This window comes from Channa argus, chromosome 12 (genome assembly GCF_033026475.1).
Source record: "Channa argus isolate prfri chromosome 12, Channa argus male v1.0, whole genome shotgun sequence".
Classification (NCBI taxonomy): Eukaryota; Metazoa; Chordata; class Actinopteri; order Anabantiformes; family Channidae; genus Channa; species Channa argus.
Genome location: NC_090208.1, coordinates 8,629,284 through 8,649,140, shown reverse-complemented (window position 1 = coordinate 8,649,140; position 19,857 = coordinate 8,629,284). Strand labels below are relative to the sequence as shown.

General features: G+C 37.4%; 2 protein-coding genes across 4 annotated transcripts; both read right to left on the bottom strand.

Annotated features, from left to right (window-relative positions):
* Window positions 1-2,078: 2,078 nt before the first annotated feature.
* On the bottom strand, window positions 2,079-19,099 carry LOC137137719 (myelin-oligodendrocyte glycoprotein-like). 3 transcript variants are annotated; one of them, XR_010915768.1, is made up of 7 exons: window positions 18,974-19,099; window positions 17,936-18,313; window positions 17,579-17,656; window positions 17,343-17,456; window positions 16,708-16,817; window positions 16,180-16,330; window positions 14,390-15,651 (listed from the first exon to the last, which is right to left on the bottom strand). XR_010915768.1 is itself a non-coding variant. In XM_067524350.1 (5 exons), exons 1-5 carry the CDS (start codon window positions 19,047-19,049, stop codon window positions 16,870-16,872), a joined length of 666 nt encoding a protein of 221 aa, XP_067380451.1. In that variant the 5' UTR covers window positions 19,050-19,099; the 3' UTR covers window positions 16,735-16,869. The 3 variants fall into 3 exon arrangements, 1 of the variants encoding a protein (XP_067380451.1); XR_010915767.1 differs by lacking the exons at window positions 14,390-15,651; window positions 16,180-16,330 and adding an exon at window positions 2,079-3,546; XM_067524350.1 differs by lacking the exons at window positions 14,390-15,651; window positions 16,180-16,330 and having other exon boundaries at window positions 16,735-16,889.
* Window positions 8,721-13,429, bottom strand: LOC137137720 (myelin-oligodendrocyte glycoprotein-like). Its single transcript, XM_067524351.1, has 5 exons — window positions 13,273-13,429; window positions 11,702-12,079; window positions 11,335-11,412; window positions 11,099-11,212; window positions 8,721-10,648 (listed from the first exon to the last, which is right to left on the bottom strand). Exons 1-5 carry the CDS (start codon window positions 13,349-13,351, stop codon window positions 10,629-10,631), a joined length of 669 nt encoding a protein of 222 aa, XP_067380452.1. The 5' UTR covers window positions 13,352-13,429; the 3' UTR covers window positions 8,721-10,628.
* Window positions 19,100-19,857: the final 758 nt, after the last annotated feature.

Sequence of the window (19,857 nt, the reverse complement as noted above, 5' to 3'; positions counted from 1 at the left end):
CGACATGCTCATTAAATGTGGACTCACACTTCTCTTCATCTTCTGCAGAGGTAAAGTACGGTGGGACTACAGAGGGTAAAAGTAGGGACTGCGATGTGTTCTGTTGTGTTGTGTTGTAAACCTGTTACCTGTGCTGTGTGCTCTAATGCTAATGTCGGGGCAGTAGAGTGACTTTGATTCCTCCTCTCTCCACCACCAGGTTCAGTCTCTGACCCGGTCATAGATGTTGCTCCTAAAAACAGTGAGGAGCTGCTGCTACAGTGTAAATCTGAAGGCTGGTATCCAGATCCTGAGGTGTTGTGGTTGGACGGTGAGGGAAACGTCCTCTCTGCTGGACCTACAGAGACAGTCAGAGGTCCTGATGACCTCTATACTGTCAGCAGCAGAGTCACTGTGGACAAGAGACATGGAAACAGATTCACCTGTAGAGTCCAACAGAACAACATCAACCAGAGCAGAGAGACACACATATATATATGTAAAATTTCTAATTAAATCCTAAATGTTTTTCTTTATTTATTCAGTATGATTTTTATTATTTTATAACATAAACATTTTTGTTTTATCATTTCAGATTATTTCATCACGGAGTCACCCAATGCTACTAGTCTCATCCTCAGAGCACTGGCTTTTGGCTCTTTGTGTATTGTCATTTTTGTGTGGAAATGGGGTTAAAACCAAAACCAGTAAGCAGTGTTTGGGGTGATACGTAGCATTTAGGTGAAGATTTCCATTCATCCCGGTTGGTTATCCGAGGATTGAATCACGTCAACTGGACTTCCAGTTGGAATATATATGGGACTTTTCTATTTACTGGCACCCAAAGCACTTTACACTGCTTCTCATTCACTCATTCGTACTCACAAACCCCCACACACACTCGCACACAGACGTGGGAGCCTACACTCAGCGGGAGCAACTACGCTGGGGTTCAGTGTCTTGTCTACAGTGGCTCACGTCACCTGTTAAACCAGAACTGATGTGTGTGATGGTGTGTGAATGAGGAAATGTGAAGCCACATTGTAAAGCACAAAGTTTTATACTTAATAGACTGTGAATACAGTAGGTACAAGTTTTCCTCTATGTGTCTGTATATTGACTTTGTTATGTAAAGTGCTTTGAGATTACTTGGTTGTGAATTGGTGCTATATAAATAAAGTTGAATTGAATTAAATAGTACATTCAGCAAACGCTTTTGTCGTTTTGTGTTTGCACGCTTGGTTTAACAACTGCCTAAATAACAAAGTGAGTGAAACTTGACACAAAACTTCAGCTCAGCTCTGCACAAATATAATCACAATTTTGGCAAAACCAAGTTTGATAGGGTATCACTTCTTTGCCATTCTTAAGAACCAGCTATGTCCACACTCAGCTCAACAATCAGGCATAAACACAATCAATAGGCAACAGGTGAGATTACCTGTTTTCAAAATGTAGAAGTAGAATGCGTGTGCCTCATGGTGACAAAATAGGTTTTTTAAATTGTGTCGTTTCAAAAGAAGTAATCTGAGGTTTTCTGCTGCTTGTGAGAATTGTGTGTAGTGGACAAAATGAGCTCGGTGTATTTCAGCATGCTGCCACTTCCAGAAAAACACAACATCTGTGTATGATTTAGTCCAGAGATGTAAATAAACAGCCTCTACATTAAAATAACTGATTGTAAGCACAAACTTTACCAAGTATTTTTCCCCTTTTATATTTTATACATTTTATCATTTGACATTTTTGAGCAACAACAATAAATTTCTCACACTGTTGGTACATTTTGTCTGGAAGCTGAAGGAGTGTCTGAAGTGGCAGATGTGCAACAAATTTAAATGTACTTTGAATACATTAAATGGAGCTTTTACACAATGTGATGCAGCTTTTTTAATCAACAGTGAATACAGAGAAATCTATAAAGAAATTTAATTTGAAACTACTTAGATTATTTTATAAGTAAATTATTCACGTGAAAATATTTTGTAGCTACAGCTTCTGAAATGTGAGGATTTGCTGAAGATAATCACCAAATTAATCCTTAATAAATGACTTGTGCTCCTGTGTACAAGTGTTAAATTGTAAAATATTTTTCACACTTTTAAGCACATGTACTGAGAAGTCCTTTATTAGTCGCATGGGATTTTTCTGCACTCAATAACTTTACTGTGAACAGATGAAGTATATTTTCCTGTTTACTTACTTGTGATAGAGTATTTCCACGGTTTGGTATTAGTACGTTTACATAGGATCTTAACAAAGGTAAAAAAGAAAAGCACAAATTTGGATGAAATGAAAGATTTTAACACTAGAGGGGGCCACACGACTCGTTTTCTAAAGAAATGTTTACCACACTTAAGTCATTGTAAAAAACTTAACCTAAGTTTTAATATTTTTGTTCACCAGGAACAACACAGTTTTCATCTTTATTCCCTGACAAATTAAATACTTTTTCATATCATACAATGAGACAATTAAATATTTCTATGCAATCAAAATAAAAAAGTTCAATACAGTAAGACAGTAAAATAATTTCTGAATTAATAAAAAGATAAAACATGTAAACTATTAAAGTACATACAAATGTACTTGTTTGATGTTCAAACACCAAGCAGAACAAAATGGGTTTAACCTCAGCCCTGATTTAAAGGTGACAAATATCTGTATTTTCAACTTGGTATTGATATAGATTTGTGAGGTGTGGCCTCATTGAAATATGTCTGTGGGCTCATACTGAGCAACTGCTCCCAATATTAAAGGAGGGACGACCTCAATTCAGTTATTATACCAACTGAAACAACCACAAAACGTCACCACCCTGTTCTATTTCAAACTGAGATTTAAACAAATAAAAAAATAAATCTGTGCAAACTATATCAAGTTTGGGTCCATGGGACGGATTGCACAGTTCTTACGAAATAACACGACTTACCACATGTGAATCAGAATTTCACACTGATCACACACACACAGACAAAAAAGATGTGTTTTTTCAGACACGTGATATGTTCAGAGGCTCATGTTTGAAGAATTTTCAACTAGTTTAAAATACAATTACAAGCTACAGGTAACAGGTCACACAGCTGTGACATCAATGGTCAAAGAGGCATCGAGTAAAGTGGATGAGGACGTGTTGTGGTGTACATACAGTGTTGACTGACTTTCCTCAGTACGAGTAAATTTGTGTTTGTTAATTCTGTTTTCCCTCATTTCCTTCAAGCTTTCTCACATTGAAGAACAAGTTTATGACAACTAAAGAAGGTGAGAGATGTGTTTCTGTCCATTGCAGATCTGAAGTCCAGAGAAATCCATTTGCTGTCTTCTTTGGTTGTTCGAGGTATATGTCTTTCCACAGGAAATAAATAAAAACAATTTCTAAATAAATAAAAAGTGCTGATGTGAAGTGATCCTGCTGCTGGTCATGAAAACTTTAAAGTAGACAAGATTCAGAGATCAGGAAAAGTTTTTTTTTTTTCCCCCACCCTCAAGGTTGCACTTTCCAAATATAAATCAAATCTGTTTAGCAACAGAATCCATCAGTTTTACTTTAAAGATTTTCCCCAGGAACTGTAAATAAAGAAAAGAGAAAGAGTTCTTTAATTTTTGCTCTTACACAAACCCCCCACCTATATCTGCAATGTTGCAGATGCAATGCTGCAAAGTTTGTCTATTCAAATGAGGTTGGAGACCTTAGAGGTTTTCTCAATGGCTCTACTTTCAAAACCTAAACATCTTTACCTTCTTACCTTGCAGAAGAGTTGCCCACACAGAAATATTTCTCAGTACTCTGATAAAGCAGAGCACTTACAATAAATTACTTCTGTCTGTGGGAAACTTTTCTATGAGATAAGAAGCTATAGACAGGACTTCTTACACATATGACAAGAGGTAATTAATTATTTTTGTATTTGCAGAGAATTGTCAGGTCTGGAAGTTTAATAATTTGCTAAATGTCTCCCAGCAAACATGTACTATGGTTCATACAGGGAGCAACAATTTATGTAGCGTCTTCATGACTTACCTCGTGTTTTTGAAGGTTGTGTTTCATTAAATATACAGCCATTCCACCAACAGCCAGAATCAGCGCAACAGACAAAACCACAGCTGGAATCACACGGCTCCTTCTGGGCCAAACTGCCAAGTAGGCAAACAGGGAGCATAAACAAAGTTAGTGAAATGAAACAAATACAAGAATGTGATTCAGTGACTTATACATCTGCTGCATTTTTATAGCAAAAGATGAAAGGTTTTCTCACTTGTATCATCTCTCTCTTCCTTTGGATCTGGAGTCTGCAGCGGCATCTCTGTTGTCCAGGTCTGACCGTAGTTTGGGTCTAGAAAAATAAAATTGGTAATGACTATACACCAGCGTAGCACAAAACAGCAACAACAGTTTATCACAGGTCCCAATGTTCATCAAAATGGGCACTAAATGCTAACATGAGGTAAATGGTAATGCCCGTTTTGCCAGTGTGTCATGAGTAGTGACAATACTGACAAACTATTTGTCAGTATTGGACAAATTTGACCTGGTAATGGTGCTACATGAAAATGAAGGGATCATCAAAGTGATTACAACATATGCTGAGGGGAGCAGGACCATCTTTACCACAGTATGAACCATAGACATCTGAACACTTTAACTCACCAACAACAAGTTCAACAAATGAATACTTCACGTTGCTCCTCAACTTGGGGATGAAACATCTATATCTCCCAGAATCTTCAAATGTCACATTGATGATCCTGAGGGACATACTGTATTTCCATTTTTCAGGTTGCTTGTGAACACCTGCATCCTCCTGATGTACGCAGGGAACTTTGTGTCCATGACTTCACCCCCGTCCCGGTACACGTGCATGTATCTGACACGACTCAATAGGTCTGAGGAGTCGGGCTTGGACAACTCCACAGTCAGACCCTGCACGTTAAGATGAGGTTCCAAGTGACATGGCAGAATGACATCATCACCTGGGGCAGAAATAATTGGCTGAATGGAGCCAATCAGCGGAGACTGAGCTGGAAGATTAAGAGAAGTAACTTAAGTCAAGAATCTGATTTGATGTATGCTGAAAACTTATGAGAAGCATCAATACCATCTTTTTAATCAATGTTAACCAATGTTTAATTTCTAAATAATTGTACAGTTTTGGAACTAGGGCTTTAGGTAACCAAATCTGTTTTGCAAATCATTTAGTTATCACAAAGGTCATTTTAATTAGTGTATTTATATTATCAATACTATAACTATTTTAAATTTACTCCAGGTGTTTATCTTAATCTGCAGACACTGCACATCAAAAAACTGCTTATTTTTTATATATCTATTGTTATTTGAGGAAACATCCCTGGGTTTACATTTCGTACAGTAGGCATTTGCTGATAAACAAAATAAAATATTAGTGCGAATTGTGTAAGGTTTCCCAACTTTTCCCAAATTTAATAATATTCTTCAATAATAGTCTTTGCTTGGTTGTTTCCTTTTATCTTTCTTCATGAGCAAAGCAGCTGTAACAAAGCAAAATATATGATTAAAGTTCTTTAAATCCCAAATAACAGCAACATGTACTATATATTATATGTTAGGTAGCTACGTATGTATGAAGGAGTAACCTGAATACACATTATATAAAGATATGTGTATACATATCTACTCAAAACAGTAGTGGAAAAACCGTACATTTTGCCCAAATGGCTGGAATAAAGACATAGCAATCAGATAAAGCAATAAAATAAAATGTCTTTGTGGATGAAAAGTTACATGTCAACTTTAAAGAATACAATTTTGGAAAATGTTGTAGCAAGCTATTATCGAAAATCGAATGTCAATTGTATTTTTATTTCCAAACTGTTATTGTCAATCATATATAGATTTCCACCTTTGTCTTCCCTTCAACATTTTAAATCCCTTAATGCACAGGAAATTTGAAAACAGACCTCGGAACAGCCCTTAGGGACGTGGTTCTTCCAAAGAATTAAACATAAAAAAGGTTTGTCACCGTTTATGACGTTATGCTGTAACTGTCTGCTGAATAGTTCACATACCAGTTCTAGTTTGGTTAAATCGGGCTCCGGGTTGGGTCGGGTGAAGCTAGTTTCCATTCGACAAGAGGAACTACTAGCCTCATTCTTTTGATCAGTGTTTATGGAACGGAAGAAATCAAAGCGGATGTGACGTCAACAACGCCGAGCTCAGCGATTCTTCTTCTGTGGAGTCACTCAACCGAATGAATGAATGAGTTAACTCCCCCTGTGGGCCGCTTTTAACCAGGGTTCGTTGTTGTTGCTATGGTAACAAAAAGAAAAGACAAACAAGATCACGAGACCATGCGTAACGACGCATTCGATTATGTAACAACAAACAACAACAAACCTTTTACTGCTCCCACGCCTCATCATATTGTAACATTGTATTGTTAATTTTAAACTGCAGCTAAAATATTTCAGAAATCCATAGTAATAACACGCTTTGTATATATATATATATATATATATATATATATATATATATATATATATATATATATATATATATATATATATATATATATATATATATATATATATATATATATATATATAATTATTATTTTCACATATAAAACTGAAAGCACCATCATACACAGAAATTGTGGGGAGAACCCAGTATTCAACAGGGGATAACCTGTAACCCAGCTCCAACAGTAACATGCCCCTACAAGTACTGTGACTCATTGGATTACATTTAAAATTAGATAAGTGATGAAATGTAGTGAAATGCATGTCGTTGTATTTAGCTCTATGCTTCTGTTTGAGGATCACTGGGGATTTACTTCTTGTGCTAAATTTTCATAGGTCCTACTCATGCAATCATGTCTGTGCAGCTGCGAAGAGGTTTTTCCCAACCATGAAATTATCGTCATCCACATAACATTGTCCATGTCTACATAAACTCTTCATTTTCTAGCTTTTCTTTATCTACCAGATTTTATTTTTTAATAAACCCAAATGTTGAATTTTGCTCAAAGTACATCTGAGACTTGGCACCATATCCATGCTTTTATATTTCTAATAGAAAGAGCTGAGCTTGAGGAACCATCAATGCACTCAGTGGGTACTGTACTGTATTACAAACTAATTTTCATGTCTGATTAATGTGTAAATATTGTTGGCAGGTTTTGTTTTTATTAGTTTCACCGCCCCTAAAACATCTGTGAAACAGTTTTTGTGTTTACAAAAATGTTGCAGGGTCCATCACCTTTCTTTTTCTTCTTTTCCTTTGGGCTGTTCTCTTTTAGGGGTCGCCACAGCGAATCATGTGCCTCCATCTAACCCTCTTCTCTCACACCAACTAACTTCATGTCCAGTCTCACTAAATCCATAAATGTCCTGGTCTTCCTCTTGACCTATGGCTAACCTTCATTCCTCTGTTTTCCAGAGCAGACCTCCACTTCTCTAGATTTTCCTCCACCTGCTCCCTGCTCTCACTACAAATCACAATGTCAACTGCAAACATCATAGTCCATGGAGATTCTTGTCTAACCTCATCTGTCAGTCTGTCCATCACCAGAGCAAACAAGAAGGGGCTCAGAGCTGATCCTTGATGCAGACCCACCTCCACCTTGAACTCCTCTGTCACACCTACAGCACGTCACCACTGTCTTACAGCTCTCATACATGTCCTGCACCACTCTAACATACTTCTCTGCCACTTCAGACGTCCTCATACAATACCACAGCTCCTCTCTCGGCACCCTGTCATACACTTTCTCTAAATCTACGAAGACACAATGCAGCTCCCTATGACCTTCTCTGTACTTCTCCATCAGCATCCTCAAAGCAAATACTGCATCTCTTGTACTCTTTCTAGGCATGAAACCATATTGCTCCTCACAAATGTTCACTTCTGCACTTAGCCGAGCTTCCACTACTCTTTCCACTACTTCATTGTTTGGCTTATCAGCTTTATTCCTCTGTAGTTGCCACAGCTCTGCACATCTCCCTTGTTCTTAAAAATGGGCACCAGTACACTTCTCCTCCAGTCCTCAGCATCCTCTCACTCTCCAAGATCTTGTTAAACAAACTAGTCAGAAACTCTACTGCCACCTCTCCTAGACACTTCCATACCTCCACAGGTATGTCATCAGGACCAACTGCCTTTCCGCTCTTCATCCTCTTCAACGTCCTCCTCACTTCACTCTTACTAATCTTTGCTACTTCCTGCTCCACACCAGTCACCTCTTCTACTCTTCGTTCCCTTTCATCCTTATTCATCAACTCTTCAAAGTTCTCCTTCCATCTTACCATCACACTCCTGGCACCTGTCAACACATTTCCCTCCTTATCTTCAATCACCTTGGGGTGTATCACCTACACCCTGAAAAACTTTAACAAATGATCATTTATTAGTATCTATGCATTGCCAAAATGATTAGCTTTCATATTGGGATTTTGAATACTAAAGGTATTACTTCTAAATACTTTATACAGTAAAGTACAGTGGCCTCAGTGAAGCCCTCTTTGTTTTTGGGGTTACTGCTCCGCAACTGGTTCACGGCTGTGAGGCCTTGTCCAGCATGTGCTACATAAAAAACAAGTCAGGGGGTGAACAATGAAGAAGCAAGTTTGTTCTTAAAGAAATAAAACAGTGCAACGTATAAGTATGGCTCCAGCTGACTTGCTCTGCTAACACTTTCAGGTGCCTGATGGTCCTGTACCTGCCTACATGTACAAATAAACCTGAATAATTTTTTTAAACAGTATAATGTAAACAGCATGTTTATTAATGTATTGATATGCATTTACAAGTTTATCTGCTCGTGGAACTATAGGCTGTGGAAGCAACACATTCGAACATTAGTTTTATTCAAGTTATATATACACAAATTATACAAACAATTTAGATACATAGTACTTTGCACATTAAGACAAACCTTTAATCATCCCACAGTGGGGAAATTTCCATGTTACACAAGGATTAAAAAAAAAAAAAAAAAAATGTAAAAGGTACATTAACGGAACAGTAGTAGCAAGATTCAGGTTAGAAAAGCAACAGCAGTGCCCGTCAGCAGGAATTTGATAATTACTTGAGATACAATCCCAGACAGGCACTGCAGACGCTGGCTTCATAAATACAACACACTGAGTGTATAATAAATAAAACATTCTTCATTTAGTGTAAGTGATCTTTAACGTAAAAAAGTGTAAACGTTTTGAAATTATTAGCTATCTTCGCTGTAATATACCCACTAAATTCCTAAAACAAAATATAACTGGTATAAAAATACAGTAATGTTATTAATTTCTATATGTGACATTTTTATTCAGTGCAAGTACAAGAGCGATCTACATCTGGTAGCTTTGTGTTCTAAGTCATGTAAACTTCAATTGGAGCATTACAAAATTAGAGCCATGTAATAAAACATGACTATAATTTGGTATTGATGCACCGCTCTAAAATATTTTACCATTGATGTTAAGAGAGTATTAGTAGTTTAAGCTTCAAATTTGCAAATGTAAATTTGCAAATGAACTTCCATATTTTACACACCGCACCAGGGTGTCATCTGAAAAAGGGAGGGTTGACCTCAAGTCATTTATGAAACCAACAGAAATTAATACAATACTTAACAGAACTTAACTGCTGTAACACTGTTACCTAAAAACTTGGAACTTGAAATTTTCCTTCAGACAAGAGAACAGGTGCATAAAACCAAAACCTTAACATCTGTTTTTAGCAATGTATTGAGTGGAGCTGCCACAAACATCTGCATCTTCATCTTTAGTACAAAAGGCTGTAGCTGAGCCTGCATATTACTTCTTAGTTTGTGCATCATATTATTAGGATTTGCCTTTAAAGTTGACTTCATCCACTGGAATTACATTCCTTCGTGTGTTTATAACGAAAATCGTAGTTTTTGCTGCTTCAAGGTTTAATATGTTTTGTCTAGCATGTTCCTTACACTTCTACACATTTAACAATCTTAAAAAGTCAGAGATATGTTCCCGTATTTTCCATTGAAAGTGCCTTAATTTATGCTGAATAGTCTATTGCATATTCAGAAACAGAGGATACATGTTGCGATGCAGTGGTAATGCAGTGTTTGTCTCCTGACAAAACAGAGAATCATTGTACAGACTTTTGGCTTTTGGCAGGAATGACCCCCAGTACCGTCCTTTGTCGCAGCAGAACTGAAGACGCCTCTTGCTGGAACTACTTCGCTGTTTGACCAACAGTTCGTTGAGACAGAGTGAGCTGTTGTCCATAACGTGCTCTGCTCTAAACCATTCTGTAGACAGCTGCTACAGAGAGCAGGCTGTTCATTTTGGCTAAACTTGACACTGTCTGGAAGCTCTTTTCAATTTCAATTACAATGGTGTTGTCGTGTACATACAGTGTGTGACTTGGACCGACTTAAATTTGTGTTTGTTACTTCCGTTTTCCCTCATTTCCTTCAAGCGTTCCCACATTAAAGAACAAGTTTCTGACAAACAGAGAAGGTGAGAGATTCGTTTCTGTCCATTGCAGATCTGAAGTCCAGAGAAATCCACTTGCTGTCTTCTTTGGTTGTTCGAGGTATAGGTCTTTCCACAGGAATTAAATAAAAACATTTCCTAATAATTCGCAACAGAATCCATTAGTTCCACTTTTAAAGATTTTCCCCAGGGTATTAACATTTCCCCAAGAGCTCTAAATAAAGAAAAGAGAAAGAGTTCTTTAATTTTTGCTCTTACACAAACCCCCACCTATATCTGCAATGTTGCAGATGCAATGCTGCAAAGTTTGTCTATTCAAACAAGGTTGGAGATCTTAGAGGTTTTCTCTATGGCTCTACTTTCTAAAGCTAAACATCTTTACCTTCTTACCTTGCAGAAGAGTTGCCCACACAGAAATATTTCTCAGTACTCTGATAAAGCAGAGCACTTACAATAAATTACTTCTGCCCGTGGGAAACTTTTCTATGAGATAAGAAGCTATAGACAGGACTTCTTACACCATATGACAAGAGGTAATTAATTGTTTTTGTATTTGCAAAAGTGTCAGGTCTGGAAGTTTAATAATTTGCCAAATGTCTCCCAGCAAACAGGTACTATGATTCATACAAGGAGCAACAATTTATGTAGCGTCTTCATGACTTACCTCGTGTTTTTTGAAGGTTGTGTTTTATTAAATATACAGCCATTCCACCAACAGCCAGAATCAGCGCAACAGACAAAACCACAGCTGGAATCACACGGCTCCGACTGGGCCAAACTGCCAGGTAGGCAAACAGGGAGCATAAATAAAGTTAGTGAAATGAAACAAAAACAAGAATGTGATTCAGTGACTTATACATCTGCTCCATTTTTATAGCAAAAGATGAAAGGTTTTCTCACCTGTATCATCTCTCTCTTCCTTTGGATCTGGAGTCTGCAGCGGCATCTCTGTTGTCCAGGTCTGACCGTAGTTTGGGTCTAGAAAAATACATGAAAAAAATACATAATAACAAACCATTTATCAGTCAAATTCAACCTGGTGATGACACTACATGAAAAATGAAGGGATCCTCAAAGTAATTACAATTTATGCTAAGGAAAACATGAGTGTCTTTACCAAATTTCATAGGGAATTCACGAAGAAGCATAGAACATGAACAAAACAAATCTGAATCGGCTGTGTTACTCTGAAACTGCTGACCACAGAGCCTTGCTGCCATCAGCGTACTATAGCTAAATGTTTCACAGATGCAAAAGTTTTACTCACCAACAACAAGTTCAACAACTGAATCCTTCACTTTGCTGTTCAACTTGGGGATGAAACATCTGTATCTCCCTGAATCTGCAAGTGTCACATTGATGATCCTGAGTGATATATTTCCCTTTTTCAGGCCATCCGTGAACAGCTCTGTCCTCCCGATGTATGACGGGATCTTCATGTCCACAACTTCACGTCTGCCTCGGTAAAGGTGCACGTACCCGACACGACTCAGTCGGTCTGAGGGGTCGGGCTTGAGGTCAGGTTTCGACCACTCCACGGTCAAACTCTGCACATTAAGCTGAGGTTCCAAGTGGCATGGTAAGATAATATCATCACCTGGGGCAACTATGATTGGCTGAAGTGAACCAATCATGTGAGACTGACCTGGAAAATGGAAGGAAATAAACTAAGTACAGAATCTGATTTGATGGATGTTGAAAACAGATACAGTTTATAATTTGTTAAAATACTTATAATTGGAATATAAAGTATAATTGGTTAAAAACAGTACTCATACTCAAACATAATGAAACCTTTTCAGTTTAGGGCTGCATCCACCATTTTTATTATCCACCAGCAAGTTCTGGATTCATTGTCTTGTCAATATATTGACAGTAAATAGTTCTTTTTTGTTTTCTTTCACCAAAAGTTTAACACAATGTCTGCAATCCGCAGTAATAGTTTACATCACGTTCCCCCCCCTTTAAAAACGTAATTTATTTCGTAATTCAACAACAAAATACCACTATTGTAGCATATGTAGCAAAGACTCCAGATAATAAATTAAGACATTTCATCTGTATACATAAGAAAATACGTATTTCCTATTGTATTATTTGGAAAAAAAAAAAATACTTTAAACTTGGAACATCAGGGTAAAAAAAATTTTTTTTCCTTTACATGGCTTTTTAAATGTCTGAGACAAACTACCAGTATACTGGGTGTAGAATTATTCTATGACGTTACATAAGACTAGGTGCGCTCCATTTGCCCGTGCCGGTGTCCCGCTTGTTACGTAGCGTCTCTTAGAGAATGAAAAGTAGTTACACCCGGACCGTGCCTGAAGTTAACAACCTAGAACTGGTTTTAGTAAGTGTGTTTAGTCACTGCGACGAAAATTGAACGTACTATGAGTCACAGCTTTCGTAAACATACAAAACATTTAGATGACTCAGACAGACGGTCTACACACGTTTTACCAACGTAGTAAAAAAAAAAAATAACCAAGCGGTATTAATAAACTATAAAAAGCACAACTGTCACCAGTTAACGTCGTAACTAGTAACGTTAACGCTGAATCGTACGGTTACGGTTTAACCGCAGGTGGTTAGCTTATTGGGCTAACGTTAGCGTTAAACTTCATGGGTACACAGTCTATTAACGCTGGGTCAATGTAGCCCGGTACAAATATAAAATAGAAAAACAGCTAGATTAGTGTAGATAACAAATAGCGTATTAGATATAATGAATGACTTAAGCAAATCGGTAAAATTAAACAGTTAACAGTCCCATTAGTAACGTTAAATAGGTTAGTTTTAACAGTAGCAGTCTACGTTAACGTAACATTAAACGTTTACCTTCAACGGGCGTCCAGAAGAGAAAAGTCAAGGGGAAGGAAAAAGTTAAAAGCAAACCCCAAGTCATTAAAATGCTCATCAACTGTTTAGCAGCGATCCTTCTTCTGTTGCGGAATCACTGAACGAATGAATTAGTTCCTCCCCCGCACTCCGCTTATAAACATGCTGCCGCCGGCTGTTGCCAAGATGGAGAAACGACATAGAAACTACTAGAACTTACGTCATGGCAAATTGTTGCCTGGCGACGGATGCAAAACCCTATTAGTTTTATTTATTAGGTAATGGACATCTCTAACAACACAACTCGTGTTATATTTAATTGAATGTTCTGATCTTTGTGAAGATAAAATCTATATTTTATTCTTCGGTTTCCTAAAGGGCTTCAGAACCTTTGAAAATTGTGAAACTTTTTTAATTATGTGACAGACAGTAAATCAAAAGCAATTCAGTACTCAGAAAACAGAAAAGCCTGTAAAATTGTACATTTATGTAATTTGTTATATAGTATTCTGTCTATGGTGTTGAATTTCTGCACAGTCTTTGTCTCAACCTTTATTAGTTAGTTCAATGCGGAAAAAACATAAACCACGTGCACTGGTAGAAACATGCAAACTTTACACAAAAATTGTGAACCCTTTGTTCTCACCACTGCCACTTCTCATAATCTGGGGAGTGTTTATTTTTAAACTGCAGCTAAAATCCACTGGAATGTCTGTAGAAATAACACGTTTTTACAGAGCGCAGAGTCCAGACGTTCCAGTTTCATGTTCCATGTTTATTAATGTCCGTTTAAAAACAGTAATGTTTGTATTGACATTTTTAATAAATTATTCATGTTCCTCTATGTCTGTTTTCTGTATCTCTTTTGTAATGAAGGACAGAAAGGCCAGTTTTCTTGACATAATGACATAATTTGTCAAAATTCACATGGCTTCTATAGATCAAAACTAACACCTTGTCCTTCAAAGTTTATGTAGTAAAAATTAGAACTTCACAAAGGTTCTAGACAAATCTCATGACAAATTTAAGCAAACAAGATGCATCTGACCCTAATTTGGAAGCAGAGCAACAAATGTAAATGAGAAACGTAAATGAGATACTTTTCTATTCTTGAAAACACATTTTCACTTTTTATTTATGCGCTAACACGACATATGACATTTTTAATGTCAACAGTTGTAGAAACCTTTCAAGAGATACATAATACTTTGTCGGATACAAGAAGTGACATTTAACCAAATAACACTAACAGCAATAACAGACTGAGGTCAGAAAAGCAGCACTAATGCCTGTTGCTGAGGGACATTTCAAAAATGTATTTGATTAGCAGGAACTTGATCATCACTTGAGATACAATCTCACAGAGAGGAGATGCAGATGTTGACTTTGTAGAGGACAGAGAATACAACCAAAGCCCACTGATAACACACTGCAATTAGAACACATTATTGATTTTCTGACTTGTACTCCCTGGATTCACTTCATATACAGGAGCAACTACTGTACATTAGAGAAACTGTTTCCACCCGTATGCATGTTTTGTAAGGCTTGTTTGCATTGTTTCACATGTTCTTTTGTGTATACTCAGCTGTTGAGCTGAGTGGTTAAAAGGCTAAACATAACCTGTAAGCCTTGTCAAACTGATTGACCCACTTTATTTTAGTGCAGTTTTCGGATTTTGTCTACAAAGTCCTAAAGAATAAATAGCACAAGAAAAAGTCTGTGATTGTCACATTTAGTTCAACACAAAACTTGGAACTTGAAATGATTCTCCAAAGAGAACAGGTCCATGAAACCAATACCTTTACATCTTTTTGCTCAATCAAAGTTCACTTTGTGCTCAAGGGGGACTGGTGGATCAGTGGTAGAGCATTGGGTTGGGGTGCAGAAGGCTGCGGGTTTGAACCCCACTCCACCAGCCGTGCCGCCCCCCCAACCCAAAAAACAAGGACCACCTTGGTGCTGATCCTGGGCACAGATAAAATGGGATGGTTGCGGCAGGAAAAAACAAGACAAAACAAAAAAAACCTCAACGAGTGGATCACATTTCACTGTGGAGACCCCTGAAGAGACAAGCCAAAAGCTGTTGATCTTCTGAAAGGTCACTTTGCGGTCAGGTGACGTAGTTTCATCTTTCATGACTGATGAGGTAAAGTTTGAGTGAAGCTGCCACAAACATCTGCATCTTCAGCTTTATTACAAAAGGCGGCAGCCGATCCAAAGTTACCCCGTCACCGACTGTGAGCCTGAATTTACAGTTCTGGTACATTACATTTCAGTCTGTGCAGCATATTATTAGGATTTGCCCTAAAAGTTGACTTCTTCCACTGGTATTAGATTCCTTCTCAGTCTGATAGAGAGTTTCCAGCTTCAGCTGAGCTGTGGATAAAGAAAACACTTAGGTTTTTGCTGCTGCTCTGATGAATATGTTTAGTACACTGTACATGACAACGAGGCAAAACAGAAACCGTTAATAATACTCCTTAAACCTCTGCACTTGCCCTGACATTCAACTCTCCATTTTAATTTGACTAACTGAATCTCCAATGCAAAGTTGTGCAAATGACTCAGACTTCACCTCTTATCTTGTACAAACATAACGACACAAAGAAATAGAAGTGGGTAGAAGAGACTCTTAAATTTAAGAGTAAAATTGACATTTTTTCCATTTGTTTCACATGTTGAACAATAGATAAACTGATCCTTATTCATTTCCACAACTTGTCCTAGTTGTTTTTTTATAGTGTGCTGTTGATTTTGAAACACTAACACTGACTAAGAACCACTTTGTTAACAGTGCCCAATATATGTCCACATGACAATCACTCATTTCACATGTTATCTAGTTACATCGGTGTGAAAACGGTCATCAGCTGAGGTCAAGGTTCGAATTTACATCAGACTTACATCATCCTCTCAAAAGGATTCTGATCATTGTCACATTCCAGCATGGAGACTTTGTCAAATTCTAGCATGGAGACTTCCACAGTCATTCTCTTCAGGAGCGAGGCAGCTAGACTGAAAGTAGGTTATTTGGATCGGCTTCATGCTTCTGAACCTAAATGAAGAATTAACTGAAGTTCAATAATTAGTGCAGCCTCCCAGAAAAGGCTGTAAACATTTACACATCAAGCAACAAAATGTTCTGTTTCTTAAGTCTTGTTTGTGACAACTTTTTTGGTATGTCATCTGAATCTGCAGTATTTTGAGTTCTGGGATGCAGCTTTGTTTCTGGTTAATCGCTTATGTAGATGCAATATCAAGGGAAAAAAGAACGCATAGTGACAGGTTGTCATCAATCTGTACCATTTTGTGACAGTACACAAATTTTCATACGGCTGTTCTGAGGATTATTAAGTGACAAATTCTTTCAGTTGCAAATTTAACTTATAAAAATGATCTTAAGTTGTACATCTGAATACTTTTAATACTCACCAACAACAAGTTCAACAACTGAATCTCTCGCCTTGCTTGTAGACAAGATGATCAGGAAAAGTGTTTGTTTTTCCCCCCTCAAGGTTGCACTTTCCAAATGTAAATCAAATCTGTTCACAACAGAATCCATCAGTTCCACTTTTAAAGATTTTCCGTAGGGTATTAGCATTTCTCTGTGAGCTCTAAATAAAGAAAAGAGAAAGACTTCTTTAAGTTTTGCTCTTACACAAACCCCCACCTATATCTGCAATGTTGCAGATGCAATGCTACGAAGTTTGTCTATTCAAACGAGGTTGGAGACCTTAGAGGTTTTCTCAATGGCTCTACTTTCAAAACCTAAACATCTTTACCTTCTTACCTTGCAGAAGAGTTGCCCACACAGAGAAATGTTTCTCAGTACTCTGATAAAGCAGAGCACTTACAATAAATTACTTCTGTCCGTGGGAAAATTTTCTATGAGATAAGAAGCTATAGACAGGACTTCTTACACATATGACAAGAGGTAATTAATTGTTTTTGTATTTGCAGAGAAGTGTCAAGGCTGGAAGTTTAATAATTTGCTAAATGTCTCCCAGCAAACATGTACTATGATTCATACAAGGAGCCTCAATTTATGTAGCGTCTTCATGACTTACCTTGTGTTTTTCGAAGGTTGTGTTTTATTAAATATACAGCCATTCCACCAACAGCCAGAATCAGCGCAACAGACAAAACCACAGCTGGAATCACACGGCTCCGACTGGGCCAAACTGCCAAGTAGGCAAACAGGGAGCATAAATAAAGTTAGTGAAATGAAACAAAAACAAGAATGTGATTCAGTGACTTATACATCTGCTCCATTTTTATAGCAAAAGATGAAAGGTTTTCTCACTTGTATCATCTCCCTCTTCCTTTGGATCTGGAGTCTGCAGCGGCATCTCTGTTGTCCAGGTCTGACCGTAGTTTGGGTCTAGAAAAATACATAACAAACCATTTGTCAGTCTTGGACAAATTCAACCTGGTGATGACACTACATGAAAAATGAAGGGATCCTCAAAGTAATTACAATTTATGCTAAGGAAAACATGAGTGTCTTTACCAAATTTCATAGGGAATTCACGAAGAAGCATTGAACATGAACAAAACAAATCTGAATCGGCTGTGTTACTCTGAACCTGCTGACCACAGAGCCTTGCTGCCATCAGCGTACTATAGCTAAATGTTTCACAGACGCAAAAGTTTTACTCACCAACAACAAGTTCAACAACTGAATCCTTCACTTTGCTGTTCAACTTGGGGATGAAACATCTGTATCTCCCTGAATCTGCAAGTGTCACATTGATGATCCTGAGTGATATATTTCCCTTTTTCAGGCCGTCCGTGAACAGCTCTGTCCTCCCGATGTATGACGGGATCTTCATGTCCACGACTTCACGTCTGCCTCGGTAAAGGTGCACGTACCCGACACGACTCAGTCGGTCTGAGGGGTCGGGCTTGAGGTCAGGTTTCGACCACTCCACGGTCAAACTCTGCACATTAAGCTGAGGTTCCAAGTGGCATGGTAAGATAATATCATCACCTGGGGCAGCAATTATTTGTCCACTTGGACCAATCATCTGAGACTGACCTAAAAAAAAAAAAAAACAAAGGAGAGAAAATCTTAACTGTAAAGTACAGTTTATTAAGTTTAAGAGTCACTTTTTGTAGCACATATCTGGTAGTAAATAGTCATAAAAATTACCTTTAAAGTACATTAATTTACTGACATTACTTTGAAATGTGTCTTCCCAGCTGTATATAGATTATACAATACTTTCTATAATATTAAATAATAAGAATAGTAACAAAGATTTTCCAGCTAGCTTTTCCTAATCCCATCATCAACATCAACATTAAAAAACTGATGATTTGGAACTGTTGCCAGTGATTTTAAAAAAAACATGCTAACTGACACAGGTGGTTTCAGTTGTTATTGTTTTTGTCTGTTAGGGTCAGTGAAATGTTAAATCGAGAGTAAAACTATATGGCAGATTACTTCTATGAGTCAGTTAGGGAATCACCTAATAATTAGTCATCATTAGCAACACTGGCTTGAGAATCATGTTTTCCAAGTTTTGTTCCCTTTCAACGTAATTTTTCAACAGTTTTCAGCATATCAAACCGTGCACTTAACAAACAAGCTAACGCTAACTACGCAAATACAGTCAGGTTAGGGCTGTTTATCTGTGTGGCTCAGTTGAAGATCTAAACAGCGACTCCGTAACATTAATCTAACATGTCGCTTTACCTTCGGTGGATGAACAGGCGACGAAAGCCAAATAAATAATAAAAGCCCACAGTGTAAAGCTGTAAGTGAGGTCCATAACGTCCACTTTAAACGGTACCACGGTCGAAATATAACGCTAGCTCTCGCTCTTCATCCTTTGTCTCTGAACAGAGCGCGCTCGCTCTTTAAAGCACGTTCATAGCGTATTACGTCATAGTTGCACGTGAGAGTACCAGGCTTGTCTGGACATTTCCCTACCTGTGTCATGATGACTCTATACTATATATAACCACTATATGTAAAACTAACATAATTTAAAACTAACATAATTTCTAACATCAAGGACTTTTAACTGGTTCAAACGTTAAACAAACAAACCAATAAATAAATATATAGAAATGAATATAGGCTTTATGACAAGACTAGGCTAAAGGCTACTGGCTACTTATCATGTCATATTACCTTATACATAGTCAGTGACTGAAAATTAATAAATACATTTTATTTTAAAGGAGACTATGAACAAATACCCCAAGATGGCAAAGAAATATTTAAAATAATGTAGGGACAGCAGTGTCACTTTTTCATAACTTTTCTTATGACACACCAAGTTATTTACTCTCATGATTAAAATCACAAGGTTTGTGATGGTGATGTCATGCATGAATCATCCTTTATGTTTTTGGGGTGAGGGAGGGGTTGTTAGTTTGATAAACAATCACAATAAATTCCATTTTAAACCACAAAATTCATTTCCAGTTTATTTTTTTTAATGTATCAAATTGAAAGTATCATCATACTCAGCAATTCTTGGATAACTCTGGTAAATCCAATTAAAGTAGGGGTACAAACACAGAAAGTCCCTACAATACTATAAATAACTATCTGGTCGTAAATCAAAACAA